The sequence below is a fragment of the Pollachius pollachius genome (assembly GCF_949987615.1).
Source record: "Pollachius pollachius genome assembly, chromosome: 14".
Classification (NCBI taxonomy): domain Eukaryota; kingdom Metazoa; phylum Chordata; class Actinopteri; order Gadiformes; family Gadidae; genus Pollachius; species Pollachius pollachius.
In genome coordinates this window covers 6629976-6650532 of record NC_136947.1, presented here as the reverse complement: position 1 = coordinate 6650532, position 20557 = coordinate 6629976, and the positions used below count along the sequence as shown (strand labels likewise).

Here is a 20557-nt window from a genome sequence, read left to right as displayed (position 1 = left end):
CCACGCTACGCTGGACGGGTACGGTGCAGTGTTGCATTGTGGGGCCATTTGCTGTACTCTGTACTGTATCACACCACAGAGGACCCAGAGCCATACAGGCAAAGTTATCTCTGAACAAGCCATCCATTCTGCTGCTTTCTGATGGAGAATACTTTAGGGCCCTGTAATTATATCGCTTTAAATGAGCCCTCGAGAGCTCCCCTGCCGAATAGCCCCACAAAATCTCACACTTGGGCGAGTGTCAGAAACTCAACACCACGTGCTTGCATGTGTGAGTGTGTTTATGTGTGTGTGTGTTTATGTGTATGTGGGTGTGTGTGTGTGTTTGTGTGTACATCCTTTTTTTTTTATCAGCTGCTGCTTAGGCTGCCGGCAAAAGCAGGGCCGCAGTGGTTGTGATACGCCTCACAAGTGAATTTAATTAAATCATAAATATGAGCTGGAGGCTGCCACCCAATTTAATGTAATGGATGATGTGGGCCAGTCCATCTCTGGCAAATCAAAGTTCTGGACCTGTTCAAATGCCCTTTAGGCTTATTAAAAGTGCCTGGCAGGGGGAGATGCTAGCAAACTTGTTTAATAGATGTTCAGCTTGCATTCGGCATGACAGTTAAAGTTGGACCATACCATGATGGACTGGGGGGGGAGGTGGGGTTCTGTTCTGGCTCCGAGATAAATTCAATTAAATCACACCCCTTTTTATCAATAACGAAAGATAATCTTCAGGACAAGCATCCCAGAGACCATACAGAGCCACATGGACACGTTATTTCCAAGTGTCCCTGTTACCGAGATATTCTTAGTACGATAAAGCTAGCTGTTATGGTTGTGATATTAATGAGGTGAAGTGGTGCCTCTTTCATAGCTTATGTACCATTTTTTCCCATCATGAACAATTGTAGGACAGGCAGATGTTGTCGCATGGCTTTCCCCCGCCCCCCCCGACTTGACAGAGACAGAAGAATGTCTGTGTTTGTCCCCCGGAGTGCCGTGGGCTCCCCAAATAGACCTAGCGCGCAAGGGTGTGCGGAATGGGACCGCACAGGGTGATGGGTAATGGAGTCATTAATAACAGAGACCTCCCTGAAGATGCTCAGATGTTCGTTAGTGGGAGCCACGAGGGAGAGGGGAAAAATAGGATGCAATTTGATATAATGAAGGAAGCAAAAAACAAAAAGCCTGAACCTAGCAGAGCAGTTGATGTCATTTAATGCTAATTGTGTTTGTATTGTCCTGTCGGATTGGTTTAATATACGCTGCACGTTATTATGCACACTCTGTGGCACACACACACACATAAGATACAGAAATAAATAAAGGGACATTGAAGCCATTTCCTCATACATTTTTTTTTTTAATATTTCCATCACATGTGCAACACAAAAAAATGAGCTTTGCGAAATGCAGAGCTCCATATTTGTACAATACGTTTGAACAACATCAGAGAGCACTGTCCGCCAGGAGATGTTGGCTTCCTGCACGCCCAATAGGAACAATTCTCAGTCAAAAGGTCAAAACATTGAAAGTTGTCTTTTTTTTTTTATTTATACAAAAGTGCATCTCAGATTCAACGAATGCAAAACATTTACATTTTAACTGAATGATTTAGAGCTGTACGTTAACGCCGCGACGGCTTCCAGCTTGAGAACAGCAATAGGATACTGCAAATAAAATAAACAGATTCAAAATAATAAAATACCAAAAAAGTTTTACTTGAGCAGTCCTCCAGAGTCTCGAGGAACCAGCAGGGGAGTTTTATAACCCACAACCGCCCCCTGGGACGGGGCTAGGGGACACCACATTTGTGTACATATCTCACGATCCCAAATTCAAACGGAAAGACTCCCGATCGCGAGAAATCATAAAGAGATAATAAAAAACAAAAAACGGAAAAAGAGAGAAAAGGAAAACCCCCCCCCAAAAAAAACCTCAACACAGATTCCAGTAATCTCCAGGCTTTCACGAAGCGGTAAACATTAACAACAGAAATGTACAGGTTGAGTTCACGTCGGTCCCCCGTGTCCCCACAACTCTAGGAGACACATGGGTCGGGATGGGGGGTGGGGGCTCACGCCTCTGTTCACCAGCCAACAAGAGGAGCTATCCTTCCCTCATCACCCCCTTTCTTTTTCCGAATCTGTGTCACTGCGTTTGCATATATCAAAATGCGGTCCTGTTTATTTTTTTCCTGTCTTTCCACTGATCTCTGTGTAGTTCTCCCGTCCCTCTCATCTCTCTGAACACCATGTTCTCACAAGCGGGCCGGATTAGCCACGCCGTCGGACCTCAGCTGGTCCTCTGGCGGACATGTTGAGAGGGGGCACGCTTGCACGCACGTACACACACACACACACTCACCCTAACGCACGCACGCACACACAAACACACTCACTCACACACACGCCTACCCAGCAAGTCGTCAGCCCTCTCTAATGATTAACCAGGTCAGGATATAGCGTCACTCAGGGTGGGGGTTTGGGTTGGGGACGGGGGGGGTAATAGACGTTTGTGGCTGGATTTCAAGAGTCCTCAGGTCCAGCAGCACCTTACACACTGGGTGGCACTCCCACCCTGCTCGTCCTTCCACGCTGACGGATGAGTCCCATCTGATTGACAACGGCATTGATCGCATATTTTCTCTCTCTCTCTCTCTGTCTCTCTCTCTGTCTCTCTCTTCTCTCTGTCGCCTATTTTTCGATTCTTTTTAAGGACAGATTTTCCTTTTTTTTTGTAACTGTACATTGGCAAATACTGTATAAGATTGCAATATAGCTGTAGTTAAGCAACACATGAGGAGGAAGTCTATGTACAAACAAGTTTGGCCGTGGTCGTCGTCTTTTGCGAAATCATATTTCGTTTGAGGACAGGACATTGTTTCTCTCTCTCCCTCTTTCTTTTCACTCGTCGAAGGTTCAGCTTCATTTCTCCAATCGAAGGTTCATGGCGGGGTAGTGCCGGTGGGAAGCCGGCCGGCGGTAATTGGCGGTCAGGCCGTTGTGTTTGTGTGTGTGTGTGTGTGTATGTGTGTGTGCGTGTGTATGTCTCTGTCTCCCCCGTGAGTGGCGCCCGCGTGGTTCCCGCTCTTTTTTTTCCTCCTTCCCCCGGCCGCGACGCTGATCTGTCTGCCACGTTAGCTGCTGTGTTGAGTCAACGTGTGGTTCTGCAACAACAACAACAACAACAACAAAAATGAGGAGAGAGAACAAGGGAAGCATTATGATCAGAAGACGGATCGAACACAGCCTTCTGCACTGGTTTTTCCCTTCCTGTCCCCGAAGCCGCTGAGCCCATTGGTCACGATACAACAGTGTTGGACTCTGAACATCGCTGTACAATGTTTCATTTCGGGGATTTTCCATCCAAACATGCTGATTGTGAGCCTTGAGTATAAGTGTGAATAACATTGTCCAGATTTCACAGGATTCAAAGTCTGAGTGCATGGTTTCAACGTATGGGTGTAGATCAATAGGGGGTTTCGCTTTGGGTTGATGCATGCTGAAGTTCTTGGAGGGGGGGGGTGGGCTGGGGGGGGGATGTGACAACCTTTCACACACACCACCCAGTCCTTAGGAGTACTACGCTCACCGGATCAATGGCTGTGTCCATGGAAACAAGTGTCACTATGGGACGAAGAATCTGCTGGCATATGTGATCATCCTCTGGTTCTTTCTCTTGTTTCTTACAGGAGATATTCAAATGTCTGGTACGTGGAGCATAGGAAGAGGACCGAAATTAAAGGCGGAGGAATCGCAATCTAATTTAGATCTAGTGTGCTGAACACACAGCTACCGAGATATGAAATTAGGCCCAACTCGCATCACACCCGGGGATTAAAAAAAAAGATAGGTTGTGTTTCGCTGACTCTCTCACAAATGTGTGGAGACAAACACAAACACACACATATGAACGCACGCGCACACACACACACACACACACACACACACACACACAGACCAGTGAGGTAGTGGTTGTAGGAGGGCAGCTGTGCCAGGTTCTTTAAAGGGGAGTGTGTGGACCAGGGGGTGTGTAACTGGTGTCCCTGGTGGGCCGAATCCAGGTCATCTTTTGACGTGACTGCTAATCCCTTTAATGCAAACTACATGCCCCATTTGCTGCGCTCGGGTTGAAAAACACGGGCCTCGGACTCGACACACTGGCACGGACTAAACACACCTGTCACAACACACACATACATACACGCACACACACAAATGCGAGTACAGCTACTACTTCCTCTGTGAGACCATAACAAAGATCAGGTCTATAAATCACTACTTATCACGACTGATCACGTCTATAAATCACTGGTTAAAACCAAACAACAACACAAAAGGCTCACTGCAGGGGACGGCATGAAGGTGAGTTTACGAGGCAGTCACCTTCAGTCCCGCTTGCTACATTTATTCTTTTCCTTCTGGCAGTGTTAGGCAGAGGAAACTATTAGCCTAGCTCAACTTAAACCACCCCCCCCCCCCCCCCCGTTCCCCTCTTTAACCTTTTCAGGTGCCGGGTATAAAGCGTTTAAACATGTCGACAGCCTCCCTTTCAGCCACGGAGATTACTTTCCGACAGGTGGGGTAATACGCTGTTTGACGGAGAGTAGTGGGGTGGGGGTGTGACTCTGTGTGTGTGTGTGTGTGTGTGTGTGTGTGTGTGTGTGTGTGTGTGTGTGTGTGTGTGTGTGTGTGTGTGTGTGTGTGTGTGTGTGCGCATGTGTGTGTGTGTGTGTGTGTGTGGGGGGGTACGGGACATGGCGGCTGTTGTAAGGGTGAGAGGGGCTCACGGCGTAAGGCCCTGCCTTCAGCGAATGTCCCTGTCGTTCTTTTTCTCCTTCCGTCTTTCGTACTCTCTCTCTCTCTCCCTCCGTCAGTCTATCCTTCAAAGTCCCTTTGCCAACCACCGTTCCCTGCCTCTTTCTCTCCCTCTCCTCTCTCTCTCCCTCCACTCTCTCTCTCTCTCTCCTCTCAGTCTCTCTCCCTCTCTCTCTGCGTCTCCAGCCGTCCCTCGCTCCCTAACTCCTGGCTCTCTCTCTCTCTCCTCTCAGTCCCTCAGTCTCTCTGTCTCTCTGTCTCTCTCTCTCTGCGTCTCCGGCCGTCCCTCGCTCCCTAACTCCTGCCTCTCTCGCTCTGCCTCCCTCTTGCTGAAATAAAGCTCTTTAAGTGAGTCTGGGAGGAGCCTCCCCCAGAGACACCGCCTCCGCCCCCTCTCTCTCTCTCCATCTCTCTCCCTCCTCTATCTCCCCGCGGTGAAGACATCCATGGATGGCGTTGCCGGGGAGGGGGGGTGGGGCAGCGCGGCAACCTTATTAATGAATGCGGCCCATTACCCGTCAGCCTGGCTCCTCGGTGGATCCCGCAAGCCCCTGCAGTACGTGACTTCAAATGGCAGGATATTGACACGGGGAGAGCACAGCGACTGGGACTCAGTGTGTGTGTCTCTCTCTGTGTGTGTGTGTGTGTGTGTGTGTGTGTGTGTGTGTGTGTCTAGGTATGTGAAGCAGAAAGAAATAGAGAGAGAGAGACACAGAGACACACAGAGGGAGAGAGACAGACAGAGAGAAGGGATACTGTGTGCTCAAGTGTGCGCAAAAGCCTTTGTGTGCAAGTGTGCCGAGTGTGTCTAGGTATGTGTGCCTAGGTGTGTGTGTGTGTGTGTGTGTGTAGATTCGGTGTGTCTGTGTGTAGACGTGCGTGTGCGTGTGTGCGTGGACCCCAAAGGAACGTAGCTCCTTGGATATAATGTAGGGCTCGTAACAGCTATTAGAGGGGAAAATAACCCCCCTGGAGAATGCACCCCCAACCCAACCCCCCCTGCACGTCCCAGCTCTGTCTGACACACACACACACACACACACACACACACACACACACACACACACACACACACACACACGCAAGGCAGCTCTACCTTTCTCCTTAAACATGCCAGGAGTTTCTCACCGAGGGCTTTCTCAAGGACGGTGTTAAACGCCTCCAGTGGCAGTGGCAGCCATGCAGACCAAAGGGAGACGGAGGGAGAGAGGGGGAGTGGGTCTGTGTGTGTGTGTGTATGAGTCTGTGTTTGACTGTGTGTGTGTGTGTGTGTGTGGGTCTGTGTTTGACTGTGTTTGACTGTGTAATGTGTGTGTGTGTGTCTGTCTGTTTGAATGCGTGTATATTTGTGACTGCTTTTGACTTTGTGTGTGTGTGTGTGTGTGTCAGTGTGTGTGGGACTTTGTGGATGTGTAAGTGTGTGGGTCTGTCTGTCTGTCTGTCTGTGTTTGAATGCGTGTATATTTGGTCTGTTTTTGACTCTGTGCCTGTGTGTTCCACTGTGTGCGTGTGTGTATGCATGTGTTTGACTGTATGTGTGAGTCGGTTTGTGTGGGTGTATGATACCTTTATCTCTGTGGATGCTGAACTCAGAGTAGCAGCAGCTATAAACTGTGCGGTGTATCAGTGCAGAGAGACGTGGTGTGTGTGTGTGTGTGTGTGTGTGTGTGTGTGTGTGTGTGTGTGTGTGTGTGTGTGTGTGTGTGTGTGTGTGTGTGTGTGTGTGTGTGTGTGTGTGTGTGTGTGTGTGCGCGTGGGGGAGGGGGATGCAGAATAAGAAGGGGATTCACTCTCACAATCTCCCCTTCTCCATCAACCTCCTCTCACAGGGCCCCACCAACACGGTGTGTGTGAGTGCTGATGCATTCGAGACCGGCTAGCAGGGTAAACTTAACTTAGAATGCACTCAAAACCAACCCAAATAAACAACCATATATATATATATATATATATATATATATATATATATATATATATATATACATATTACATTTACAGTATAGGATTCTTTACACATATTGAATAATTTTAACATATGTTTAGAGCCAGATGGAGGAATTATTTTCATGACAGGTGCCGTTTGAACCGGATTCGACTAGATTAGATTACGTGAGATTTAATTGGATTAAATTACAACAACCTGCATCGGACCACTTAGCACTCAACTGTGTTACAAGAGTTACCTCAACCCACTCTCCACCTCTCCCGTGTCCGACACACACACACACACCTTCTGTCTTTCAAAAACCACCTATATTGGCCACACAAGCGCACACACATGTAGACACACACACACACACACACACACACACACACCTGCCTGTTGCAGGTATTCGATTACCAGCTCATTTTGTTCAGGTGAACCAAAGCAGTCAATTCTCCACTAAATTACATTTTCCCTGATCAATATTGCGCAGGGTGCTTCTACCTCACAAGGCCTCTCTCTCCCTCAACACCCCTCTCTCTCCCTCAACCCCACTCTCTCTCTCCCTCTCAACAGTTCTCTCTCTCCATCTCAACAGCTCTCCCCCTCTCTCTCCCTCAACACCCCTCTCTCTCTCTCCCTCTCAACAGCTCTCCCTCTCTCTCTCTCTCTCTTTTGCACTCTCCGCTTCCCTCTCTCGGCCTGGCACAGTGCCACCATTAACCCAGGACTTTCATCAGATTACATCACTCCTCCGCAGCACCCTCGGGGGGGCCTGGAGGGGCGGGAGGGGGAAGGAGAGGGAGAGGAGCCAGCAGGGGGGCATGGTATACCCAGTGCAAACAGGTGCAACGCAGCGCAGGAGCTCAACGCCCGGGCCACCGCCACCGACGCAGAGAGAGAGAGAGAGAGAGAGAGAGAGAGAGAGAGAGAGAGAGAGAGAAATATAAATGGAGAGAGGTAGGGAAAGGGAGAGAGGAAGAGGGTGAGAGAGTGAATGGGAGAGGGAGAAGACATCGAGACGGTGCGAGGAGCAATCAGGTATCGGGGGGAGGGGTGGGAGTAGGGGATGTTGGAGCACACCATTTATTAACTAATCATTCTTTTTGTCGTTTTTTCCCCCCCAAGTGATCTGGCATCCAGCGATGGAGCACCCTCTCTCCCTCTCTCTCTCTCTCTCTCTCTCTCTCTCCAATGAGGCAACAAAGATGCGTCTATTACATCACCCTCCCCCCCCCACCCCCCACCCCACCCCCAACAAGAGAAGGCCAATAAGTCTAGCCTAGTCTTTTTTAACTGTATAGAGTCTCGCGCTATTAAGGCTCAACGTGGCAAGATGGCCCGCAAACGCAAAGAACAGATGCCAGAGGGCCGACGTCAAAGCAACCCCTTTCCCCACCAGTGACGCCTGACGGGTCTCACGACGACACACCCACGGACCATGCTCTGGTAACGCCTCGTGCACAGGGTTCCTTGGGCAACGCCGCCGTTAGCATCTCTTCCCGAGCGCCATAGATCATCTTAATGCGCGGGGAAGTGCGGGTGGGGAGGGAGACGGGGATATGAGAGTCTGGGAGAGGGGGGGGAGAGACCGCGCTGACTGCAGCGGTACGCTGAGCTGTATCCGCGGCGCCTGGGAAACACTTGATGTGTTCGACACGTGTGGTTCGGAGACGCCCAGCGGGGCAATCCGGTGTGCCGCTGATGGGTTTGAACGCGTGGATGTTTACTAGTTGCCAAGCAACAGGTAAACAAGAGGGCCGCCCACCATTTTGGTCTTGTGTGATCGCGAGGGGCAGGGTTTCGTTAAGACGGAGGTAGTGCTTTAACGGGCCGACGAGATGAGAGCAGGTATTGTGGCAGTACTTCAGAGTCAGCGGGAATAGCCCGAGACTGAGACACACCAACAACTTTCCAAGCAATAAGGGCCAAATCTAATTAAGGGCCAACAAAAGACAGACAAAAAAACGATATATTGTTGGTTTGTTACTGTTGTATCATAAGTATGGAGTAACCTTTAGGTTGAGAAATGACAGTCACACCACCTCGCGAACAACCGAAGCCTTCAGAGAACTAATCAGCATTCTGGAAGATTCCTTGAGTGGTACTTCTGCGTCGCCGGCATCTTGTCTTAACTCTCAGCCCTCTCTCTCCCTCTCCCTCTCTCCCTCTTTCCCTCTCTCTCCCTCTCTCTCCCTCTCCCTCCCCCCCCCCTCTCTCTCAGCTCGTGGCTGAAACCAGTCTGCATAGAGCAGCACGTGGGACGCAGGGAGCGCTTACAAAACCACAGAGACCCGCGCGCTCCCAGTCATCACTCTGGAGTTTAATTAAGGTGCCGAGGAACGCGTCACCAATGAACGAAAGAAAAGAGAAAAAAAAAAATAGATCACACTAAAACAAAGAATCCTTAAAGCTGGCGTCGCTCGCGCCCGCGGGTTAAACCAACAGTTGACTAAATGACAGTGTAAACACTGCCTTTTTGCCACATTAGTGTAATAGCCGTACCTTGTAATAAAAAAAAGAAAAGAAAAGGGAAAGAAAAAAACAGCCGTGGACTAATCCAAACGATCCCTAGGCCTGTATTCGGTGTAATTAGGACATATTTGTCAGCGCGTCCCTCTTGTTTCTTGGTGTGTGTGAACGCGGCTGGCCGGGAAGACGACAGCGCTTAGCTTCTGGTGGCGTTCGGCGCCGCTGTTTGACCACGGCGCCACCGCCGCCCCACAGCCGTGTGTAAGCCCTGCCTCGCTCTGGCCCCCGGCCAAGATTACCGGCGGCAGGGCGAGTCCGGGACAAACAACACAAACAAATAAATAAATGATATAGCAGCTGGCAATCTCTGCAGTTCGCACTTATCGATCCTGGGGGACGGTTGACCCCCAAACACTGATTTGTATTTGTATTTTTTCCCCGCCTGAAATGGGTCTGGTCTCCGTGGTAACCGGCCTTTCTTGTTCTCAATGAGGGGCCTTGGGATATGAGGGATAGCCCAGCAAAAATAAATAAGTAAATAAAGCGGGGTCGATCCGACACTGATTAGCGTTCCTAGTGTTCCTTATCGTGATCCCATACTCTCGTGATAACGAAAGGATTCTATTTATAACCGATCAATTAAAAAAGACAGATGTGTTTCGGGGCTAAAAGACACGGCTAACTGCCCCAGCCAGATACTTGACGTGTAACTAGAGAAGACGAAAGCGCTTTTGTATGTCGGTTGCTTTTTGTAGCTCCAAATGATACTCATTACCCTGTCTAAGTAGACAAGTGAATGGTACTGGAAACGCACTACGCCGTGATCCCGCTGTTTGACTGAGGTAGCAAAACAACTGCACAACTGCTGTGTTATTATGGGGCCTCATTAAGTGAGGCAAGAGGAGAGAGAGAGAGAGAGAGAGAGAGAGACGGTATTCCGAGGTGATAGCAACACACAGATGCCTTTCCAGCTAAAATGAAGACTATGACTAAAGAACCCAATTACGGCCTTTCTTCAGGGAGCCATCTTGGGAAGAAGGGGGGAGATGGGGGAGGAGGGGGGGCCCTTCCTGGGACACGAGCCCTGGGCTACATCCTCTAATTAGACCAAGCGGGGGGGGGGGGGGGGGGGGGGGAGGGAGGAGGAGGGGGGGGATCTGGGCTTGTCACTGGGAGGGAGATGGGGTCCAGGGGGCTCCGCGTGTCAGTCCCAGAAACAAAACACAATTACTCTCACATTTAACCACTTCAGTCGGGGACAGACTTTTAAGACTGGAGGGAGGCTACAAAGTTCCCCCCCCCCCCCCCGCACAACCCCCGAGCTCCCGTCCCCCAACGCTCCACTGACTCCCCCCATTGCCCCCCGGTGTTCCTGTCTAGGTAGGCCACCGTAGACAACACATGCTGACTTTCTTGTTGGGAATTTTCTTTCCCGATGGTGGGTTCTTGTCCTGCATTCCGACACAATTCCTGGCATGGGGAAAGGGGCCGTCGCGGCTACCCTGAATTGAAATAAAGAAGGATTAGGAAGAACAACTTACGACGGGAAGAGAGGAAAAGCCTGGATAGTGGATGCCAGCAGTAAGTCACCTGATACTTGGTCGGAAAGGCACGTGCTAAAATACTTGACCCAAAGTCGTGCGAAAAAAGAGAAGATGGTTCTGTATAAGCCGCACGGTGTAAACACAACGCCACTTCTAACACAGAGACATCAACGTGACGACTACCGTTCGAAAGGCGTCCAAATTGAATGCGTAGATCTCTCTAGAAGTGGGAAATTAAACATGGCTGTCGTGGAAACGCCATAGAAAACTGAAACTTGGAAAGTAAAGGAAAGGCGTCTGAGGAAGGGGTGTTTGGGTGGGGGGGTTGGGAGGCTGGCGGGCTTTGGCAGGGGGTGGGGGGATCCGGTGATGGATTCGAGCACAGCACACCGAAGCACTGTCTCCCCTTTGTTTGGATTCAACTTTCCCCAGTGGTGCAACAGAGGAAGGAAAAAGGGAAGAATAAGATGAAACTCTCTCACACACACACACACACACACACACACACACACACACACACACACACACACACACACACGCACACACACACACGCACACACGCACGCGCACAGAACAGCTCAAAGGCTTCTGGGAGTTTTTTGTCACGTCTCCCTCCAGACAATGTGTTTGCATGCACACATCAGACCCTGGGAGAGATATAGACAAAGGCAAATGCTAACAGCAGCACGCACACAAATACACAAACGTGTACTACATCCATAGTAGTGTGTGTGCACAGACACGTGCACACAGACACACACACACACACACACACTGTGAGTGAGAGTATCCTCCAAGGATCATTAGGTCTGTCATGCTGTCTTATTCTGATCCACCTGAAAAAAAAAGGAAATAACTAGAACGGTACCATTGTGATCTGTCGCCAATCATCTGAGGATGTTTATGGCCCGCTTTCTTACAGTGCAGAGCCGCGTTTGTACAGTGTTTGTACACCATTATAAAGAAGCTTAAATATTAATGAAGGCAGCGAGCACACACCCACACACACACACACAGCGAGCTTTTTTTTCCTTCTTCTCTTAATACATTGTTCTTTCATTTTGTAGCACAACTTCTTTTTTTGAAACGGTGACAGAATACTCTGCACCTGGGGTGATGAGGCAAAGAAACAGCTTGTCATTTTTAAAGTAAAGAATGAAAAAAGAGAGAGAGAGAGAGAGAGAGAGGGAGCAAGAGCGAGAGACTTTCAAAAGGCACAAGGAGCTGTCACACTCGGCAGATCAAGATATTCAGAGAAAGTGGGGTGTTTGCGGCAGCCGCTGGGGGGTTCGTGGAGCGTGGATCTGACTTGGGCGTGACACGCTCGGGACGCGGGGCATTTAGGGTGTTTTGGGGGGAGGGGGGGATGGGGAGGGAGACGTGTTTTCAAAATGAAAGTGGCAACAAAACAAACTATCAAAAAGGAGCGATGCTAAACAAACAAAAAGAAAAGACGACGGGAAAATAAGCAACACCTGGGGAGTTGGGATGGGATTGGCGGCGCTGGTACGGCAGCGTTTGAGTGGTGGGGGGGGGGGGCTATGCTATATTTACAATGGGAATGGGTTAGCTTGTCAGACGTCTGGGTTTGACGGCATTCGCTGGCGTAACGTTAGAATAACGGATCACCCGTATTTCGTAGACAGCCGCCGATTACACCGCTCAGTTTTTTTGTAGCGGCCTCTCCTTCTCTAACTCTTGCCCTCCATTACTTCTCTCCCTTTCTCCTTCTCTCTCTCTCCGCCCTCCCCTCTCTCCCTTCTTCCCACAGACAGACGTGATGAAACGCTGGGCTGTTTACACTGACCTGCCGACCAAACAGCAGCCCTATAAATATGCTTAATTAAAACGCTGAAATTGGTCACAGCTTGGCAATAATAGCCGTCACGAGGGGGAGGGGGCTTGCGGCACGCATGCTCCTGTCACTTCCTGCACTCATTATAGCTCACAGAAGCGTGGATCGTCTGTGAAGGAATCTCACAGAAACCAGAGAATAAGAGATGTAAAAAAAAAAAGAAAAGAGGAGACAGTCCAATTAAGGTAAGGCGGTGTCTTGCGGGCGTCTCGCGGAGGAGGAAGTTAAACCACGACAGGAGAACCGCCTTTTTTACACTCCTTTGTGTTGGGATGGCGGGACGTCTGAACGCACATGATTCACAACACCGGCCCCCCCATCCCGGGGAGGCTAATGAAAGGGGACGGAGGACAGAGGGGGGGCGAGAGGGAGGGAGGGAGGGAGGAAGGGAGGGTCGCGTTAGGGGGCTGATGGAAGATGACTGGTTTAAAATGGAGTCGCGAGACAAGACAAAATACGACTCGCATATCACGCTAGCGGTTGAACTGTAGATCCGCGGTGTTTTCAAACATGGTGGTTTCAGAGCAGTGAGCCTCACAGACTAGCCTCCGCCAGGGGGAAGGTCGATGTAGAGTTGCAATGATGACCTCCTCCCCCACACACACACACACACACACACGCACACACACACACACGCCCTTGCGGTTTATCTGTATCTTCTTTCTCCTATTTTTCGCAGTTGAAGTGCACTCCGACAAATGTCAGATTTAAGCTGTGGCTAATACTGCACATCCATCAGTTAATGAATCTGCTTAATTAATCCACGCCCCGCAGCAGTGTCGGAGGCGCCGTCCCTCCGAGCGATCTGTAGAGCTACTACTGTCTCTAAAGCAACCGGGAGGTGGCGGGGGGGTGGAGTGGGTGTAGGAGCTGGGGAGGTGGTGGAGGTGGGGGATTGGGGCCGGGGGGTGCAGAAAAAGGCAAAGTTTACTGCAACATTTCCCGATGCAATCGCGTTCGGCGAAAAAACCTCCTTTCTTTCTCCTTTCTTTAGGAGGATGGTGCGTCCTACCGGGGTGAGAGATGGAAGCCTTAGGCGCAACGCTATCGCCTCCTGGCCGGAGTGGAGGGCGGCGAGGGTGAAGGGATAGGGTGTGTGGCGCAGAGCACACAACAAGCCCTGGTACACCTCTGACGCTGAGAACAAGCCACCCCCTACCCCTCCACCACCACCCGACCGCGATCAGCACCTCATGAAATATCTACGCTCTCCTGCTCCATCTTTTAATAGGGTGAAGGAGGGAGGATGCGTGGAGGGCTGTGTGTGCGTGTGTGCGTGTGCGTGTATCTCCGGAGAGCTCCGACAGGGGGAATAGTGGACTATGCATCTCGGTGCTCAGTTTGCCTGTCAAGGATGCGGTTGAGCGAGGGAGGGCGAGTGAGTGAGTGAGTGAGTGAGCGAGCGAGCGAGGTAGAAAGAGAATGACAGAGAGCAAAGGAGAGAGGGCAAATGAGAGCAAATGAGAGGCCGAGAAAGAGGTTGAGAGAGAGAGAGAGAGAGAGAGAGAGAGAGAGAGAGAGAGAGAGAGAGAGAGAGAGAGAGAGAGAGAGAGAGAGAGAGAGAGAGAGAGGTAGAGAGACTCTGAGTTCTGGGGCACACAGGCCCATGAGTCAGTCAATCTCACCCAGTCCGAGGAGGGCTGTCGGGTTCGGGGGGAAGAGGGTGGGAGGAAAGGGAGGGCGGGGGTGTGAAGGGTGGGGGGGTCCTGTGAGGGCTGATTAGACGGATGCTCTCCCATCATCCATCTCGACAGGGCCGGCAAAAATTGGCCAGCCCCCTTGCAGGGCGGAGTTCACCGGGGGGGGGGGGGGGGGGGAAGGGCGTGTGTGTGTGTGTGTGTGTGGAGTGGTGAGTGAGGAGTGTGTGGAGTGGGGCGCTGGATACCTGTCACAGCCTTTGGTCTGTTTCAGGAGCTCAGCAGCAAATTAATAAAATATCCTCCCTGCTTCCCTTTGCCTGCTGAGGCAGCTCTCCCCCCCTCCCGCGCACCGCACCACCACGCGCTCCCAGCTTGCAGCGCGACCTTTGACCTGCCCTCTCCCAGACTACTGTGAGAGATGAAGAGCCCAGGTAGTCCGCGCGCAGGCCAGAGTGCCAGCGAGAGAGCTAGAGAGAGGGAGAGCGAGGGAGAGAGAGACAGAGAGAGTGAGAGAGAAAGAGAGAGAGAGAGAGAGTAAGGTGGTGGTGGAGAAACTCCAAACTTAAGACCTCGCACACACACACACAGAGACAGAGGGAGAGAGAGGGCGAGAGAGAGACTACACGCTTCCCACTGCTGGAAGACAGCTGCCCTCCACTTCACACAGACTGAAAAACAACCGCCCTGTGTCAGGGAGACATTTCTGAAGTGTGATACGATGAAAAGCAAACAAAAAAAACGAACCTAGCAAACAAAACAAACAAGAAAAAGAAAAGAAGGAAACACGCCTCAACGCACAACTTCGGCTTGAACTCTACAGACTGCGAGAATGCTACCTTTACGGAAACTTTTTAATCATTTCCAGTGCTGATGAGCTGCGAGCCCCATCCGTCTTCACCTTGTGAGTGTGGATGCGTGTTGATGTGTAACACCATGCGTGCCAGAGGTGACGGGCGCGCCACCGCTCCCCTAAGCTGTGACATTGCCGCGAACGGCGGGCGGCGGCGGCGGCGGCTCCCACAAACGGCTCCATTCCCACACCATAACACTGATGTACATTGAAATAATCAGTGTTCATACGCGGCGAGAAGAGCAGCGTGTGTGTGTGTGTGTTTGTCTGTGTGTCTCTCTGTGTGAGCTTTCCTCTGTGTGTGTGTGTTTTTGTCTGTTATTCTGTGTGTCTGTGTGAGTTTGCCTGTGTGTGAGTGCGTGTGCATTGTGTGTTTGCACATCTGTGTGTGTGTGTGTGTTTGCATATGTTTGTGTTTACATATTTGTGTGTGTTTGCATGTGTATGTGTTTGCATGTGTGTATGTGTTTGCATATGAACGTGTTTGCACGTGTTTGTATCCACATGTGTTTGTGTATGTGCATGTGTTTGCACGTGTGTGTGTGTGTGTGTGTGGGTGTGAGTTTGCACATGTGTCTGTGTTTGCAAATGTGTGTGCATGTTTGCATATGTGTATGTCTATGCATGCATGTGTTTGCATGTATGTATGTGTGTGTGCGTGCATGAGTGTCTGCGCGCCATCACCTCCGGGGAGCGACTTAAGAACACAGAGCAGGTGTAGCGACCGTCTTACCCCCCCCACCCCTGCAAGCTCAACCCCCCCGACTCTCCTTTCATAACCAGCGGGGGCCGCGGGCAGAGTGCCACGGGTACCTCTGTCGGTTCTGATCTCCCCCCCCCCCCCCCCCCCTGTCACAGAGTGTGTTTGACAACACATGAAGCAGGCGCGGGGGGGGGGGACCTCGGGGACTCACAGCTGATCACTGATCAGCGCAGAGAACCCCGAAATAAAAAATGTCACAGGGAGAAAAAAAAAACGAACTGAAGGAAAAACATCCCAGGGTTATTTGAGGATGTTTACGGCTGCTATTTTAACCCCGGGCGTTAAAGATACGATCAGAAAAGAACATCACAGACGCCACCGCGCAGCCGATGAGATATAGGAGCGTGCGACGGAGGCAGAGGTAGAGACGGAAAGGCCTTGGTGCGAACAAACGGGGAGGCCGTGAGAAGTGTTGGCAGGTTTCGCTGAGAAACCGCCTTGTGAGTTAATCGCCGACGCCGCGGTATATTGCTGGAATCAAGGGCTGTTTTATTCATGGCGCCCGCGTGCAAATGACCAGGAGATAATGATCACACTCACCTTCCTCCTGGCACACGCAAACACACACACACACACACACACACACACACAGGCCGTGTCTGCTTTTCAATATGAAAACCGCACCTTCTACTGGCAGCTCGGCCCGGGATAGATTCCTCTCACGGCCGTTGCGTCTAGTCTAACGCACGGAAACCCACCCCTATCTGCATTCTCAAAACCGTCGCGGCGTGTTTGTTACTTGAGATATTTAGTGTGTTTCGCTGTGATTCATCCACCTTGTGCTTGGTAACGGTGAGGATCCCAGCGATCGAGTTGAAAGAAAGTGGTTAAAGGACTCCCAGTTTGATGTTTCAGTTACACAATAAAATAGAAAAAAAGGGGAGGGGGGGCGGGGGGGGGAAAGAAAACGATCTGGATATGAGAAAAGTGCTATGTGTAAAGGTACGGAATCCCCCGGGGACACACAGCGCTGCATGAAAACACCGCCACACTGATATAATATAATAAGGTCTGTTTCATTTTTTCAGGTTCTCAGAGGACCAGGGGAAAGAGATTGCTAGAAAATGGATTATCTCTCTAACATTGCGAGTTCATAAGTCCAACTACTAACTTTGTTGAAGGGCAGATATGGCGTCGCCGGGGACGGAGCTCATATTTAGCCACGGGGCCTCCTCTGCGATTAGGAGGAGAGAGATGCAGTTGGCGGAATGACTGAAGTCTGTGTGTGTGTGTGTTTTTTTTTTCTCCCGTCTCTGCATTGCATGTAATTACCTCTTCAAATACCAACATACCCCTAATCCTTCTAATTCCCGATATTTTAGTGCTCTGTTGGTCTAATAAGCAAATCAAATCATATCTGCACATCGCAAATTAGTTTTAGCCATGGACGACGGAGTAATTCCTTCTGAGACGCCTCTTCCAGCAGGGCTGATGGGGGGGGGGGGGGGGGGGAGAGAGAGAGGCGGAAGCATGGCCGAGGAGCCATCTGCGGTGTGTTGTGAGTAGTGTTGTGTGTTCTGAGGGGGTGTTGTGGTGGCGGCATTGGGGATAAAGTAAAGCAGGTCCGGAGCCTCTAGTCTCCATGTGTGTGCGTCTGTACGTGTCCTGAAGGCCTACCTGTAGCTCCGTCTGGAAGAAGAACTTCTGCGGGCACTGGGAGCAGTCGTAGATCTTATCCTCCTGGCCGTGGGCCGAGAAGATGTGCTGCTGCAGCTTACTGGCCTGGACGAACACTGTGGACACGCACAAACACACACACACACACACACACACACACACACACACACACACACACACACACAGGGACAAACGCACAAAGGCACAGGGACAGAAGAGGAAAAGAGTCAGATGTTTTATACTTTCTCTTTAGTTTCTCAGTGAGTTGAGCATCACGTTTGACGAGGGTTCTGTATCTGCTCTGCAGAGCCAGATGTCATCAGCACGCTCTTCTCCAGCCTTTGGGAACATCTCCTCAACGTTGCCTTTGGGTGGATCACACTCATATCTGCGTCGGTCTCAATTACCAGCGGAGGGCATCGTGTCAAACAGCACTGAAAACGGGCTAATTACGATCACATCAATGTGCTATACACAATGAAATAACATGATACAAAACGAGAAATATTATTTTAAAAGGGGGGGGGGGTACAATTTGGATAGTGACACCCAACGCACCAGAGTGGACGTTTCCACGGCTGCAGCGGCGGGGCTAGTCAATGCATAATGCTCTGGGAATAATGATGCTCTTTATTTAGCAGTGCTGTGGGGACAACCAGCCAGAAAATAAACAAGCAGGGGAAATTGGCATGGCTTCAAGTGCAAAACATGGCCTCCATTAGTCTACATCGCTAATTATATTGACAATATAAATATTCATGGTGTTGCACTACTTATTCATGCACGCTCTGGCTACAGTCACTCTCACATAAACACACACGACTCGCGCTGGCACTTAAAAACATATACCCCGCGTTTGTGCTTTCATTAGCGCCTTCGGCCTGCGCTGGCACGCCGAAGGAGGGGCGCACGCGAGTTCATGTGTGCGTCTGGGCGTCTGTACGCCGAGTGTGTGTGTGTGTGTGTGTGTGTGAGCGAGTGCACATGCGCCAGTCTTGAGAGAGAGTGTGTGTGTATGCGTGCGCCTCGGCATTCTCCGAGGAGCACTTCAAACATGCCGTTTGTTATCCCAGACCCCTGTGCTTTAAGGACGCCTGTCTAATCTCAAAGGCCTGGATGCTCTGGAAAAGTTGCCATGTGGGGGAGATGGGGGGGGGGGGGGGGGTGGGCAGGAGGGGGGGGGGAGAGGGAGAGGGAGGGGGTTCATTTGAATTTCTTACGGCTCAAAATAACTTTTCTTCTAATGCATGCACCGTTAGGGCCACGGGGAGAAGAGGAGAAGAAGAGGAAGAAGAAGAAGAAGGAGAAGTCGGGGGGGAAAGACAAAAAAAGCACAAAAGGTGAGGTGAGGTGTCTGTTAGAGAGATCACTTTGGGGTCGCCACGGACCCCCCCCCACCCCTCAACCCCGGCCCCTGGAGGCCCCCCACCCCCGCCAGCCCCCTTCTCTCCCAGACATTATCGCGTCCCAATTTGATGGAGAACCTGGGAGAGCTGATATGAATTATTGAGCTGGGTACGCTTGAGGTTCACTTTGCTCTCCCTGAATGGAGGCGCGCCTCGCCCCTGACCCCAGACAGACTGAAGAGAGGCCTCGCGTCAGGCCGCGGGCGAGAGAGAGAGAAGGGGGGGGGGGAGAGAAAGAGAGAGAGAAAGAGAGAGAGAGAGAGTAGGGGGGAGAGAGAGAGTGAGGGAGAGAGAGAGAGAACAAGAGGGAGAAAGAACGAGAGAACCAGAGAGAGAACCAGAGAACGAGAGAATGAGAGAGAGAGAGAGAGAGAGACAGAGAGTGAGAGAGAGAGAGAGAGAGAGAGAGAGAGAGAGAGAGAGAGACAGAGAGTGAGAGAGAGCAAGACAGATAGAGCAAGAGAGAAATAGAGAGAGAAAAAGAGTGAGCATCGAGAGAGCTAGAGAGGGCAAGAGAGAGCGAGGGGGAGAGAGAGAGCCAGAGAGAGCGAGAGTGAGAGACGGCCATGCTAGCAGACTGCTAATGTCAGGACGGCAGATGCTGGGGGGGGGTTGGTAGGGGGGGAACGTGGCAACGTGTTAACCAGGAAATGAACAACCCTCCTCTGCTAATGAACAAACAATAACACCACGGTCCATTTCGGAAACTAATGACCACGACAATGCAATGATGATAAAAAAAGAAAAAAAAAGGGTGGAAAACGTAATCGTGAATAGATTGCGATGCAGTTAGACGCTAAATGTTTACCTCGACATGTGCACATTTCAAGTTGGGTAATTATCTACGGGTGGGAAGTTTGCTTTCCAGAGACAGTAAAGCCAGCCAAACAGAGGACCAGGATAGCACTCGGTTCTGCGTTTCTCTCTCCAGCGTTCAGCGTAACGCAGAGCGGAATCGGGTTCACTCCGACTGCTGGAATCCTTCATTAAGGCTCGGCGTAGACGAGGCGAAAAAGTCAATACAGCAAAAATAAAAATGGATTTGCGACTTGGGGGGGGTGGGGGCGAGCAAGCGGGCGGTGTGGCGGGGGGCCCCGCTTACCACGGCGCCATCAGGTGAGCGGTTCCTTCCTGTTTGCGTGTGTATCTTAACGCAGCCGCGCTAACGAGGGGGCATGCACTAACCCGACGCACCGCAATGACAACCCAGTCGTGGCTTTTGCATGACTTCATCCTTAAGCATATTACATGCTTCGCCCACGACTGAGAGCATCGCAGGCACGCTGCCAGGGCGTTAAAGGCACTCCTCCACCGTAACAACGTTGTTGTTGTGGATTTATGAAGACGTATATATTAGAGGACGCTATAAATCGTATACGGTCTGCGTTGTCCTTGTGCTCTCCCCCCCCCCCCCGTTTGAACACCTTTCATTCAGATCGACGGGAGCGGTGGAGTACAGCTCTGACCTTTATTTACCGCCGTCGAAACGACACACAACACCCAGTGTTTGCGTGATGCGTGTGTGTGTGAGAGAACAATGTTATTGAGATACTATTTAATTAACATGTGGGCGCTGCTTGAAGGCGCCTGGCTGATCCAACCTATTGACGTGGGCTTCAGAAAAAAAACACCATGGTGATGGGCGCCATCGTCAAAGAACCATGTCTTTCCCGCA

General features: G+C 50.9%; 1 protein-coding gene across 1 annotated transcript in view; it reads right to left on the bottom strand.

Annotated features, from left to right (window-relative positions):
- Window positions 1-1461: 1461 nt before the first annotated feature.
- znf521 (zinc finger protein 521) overlaps window positions 1462-20557 on the bottom strand; it is a 111069-nt gene continuing 91973 nt past the window's right edge. Inside the window, 2 exon segments of the mRNA XM_079750245.1 lie at window positions 1462-3160; window positions 17477-17592. Of these exon segments, the coding sequence (XP_079606371.1) occupies window positions 3131-3160; window positions 17477-17592 (146 nt within the window). The 3' untranslated portion in view covers window positions 1462-3130.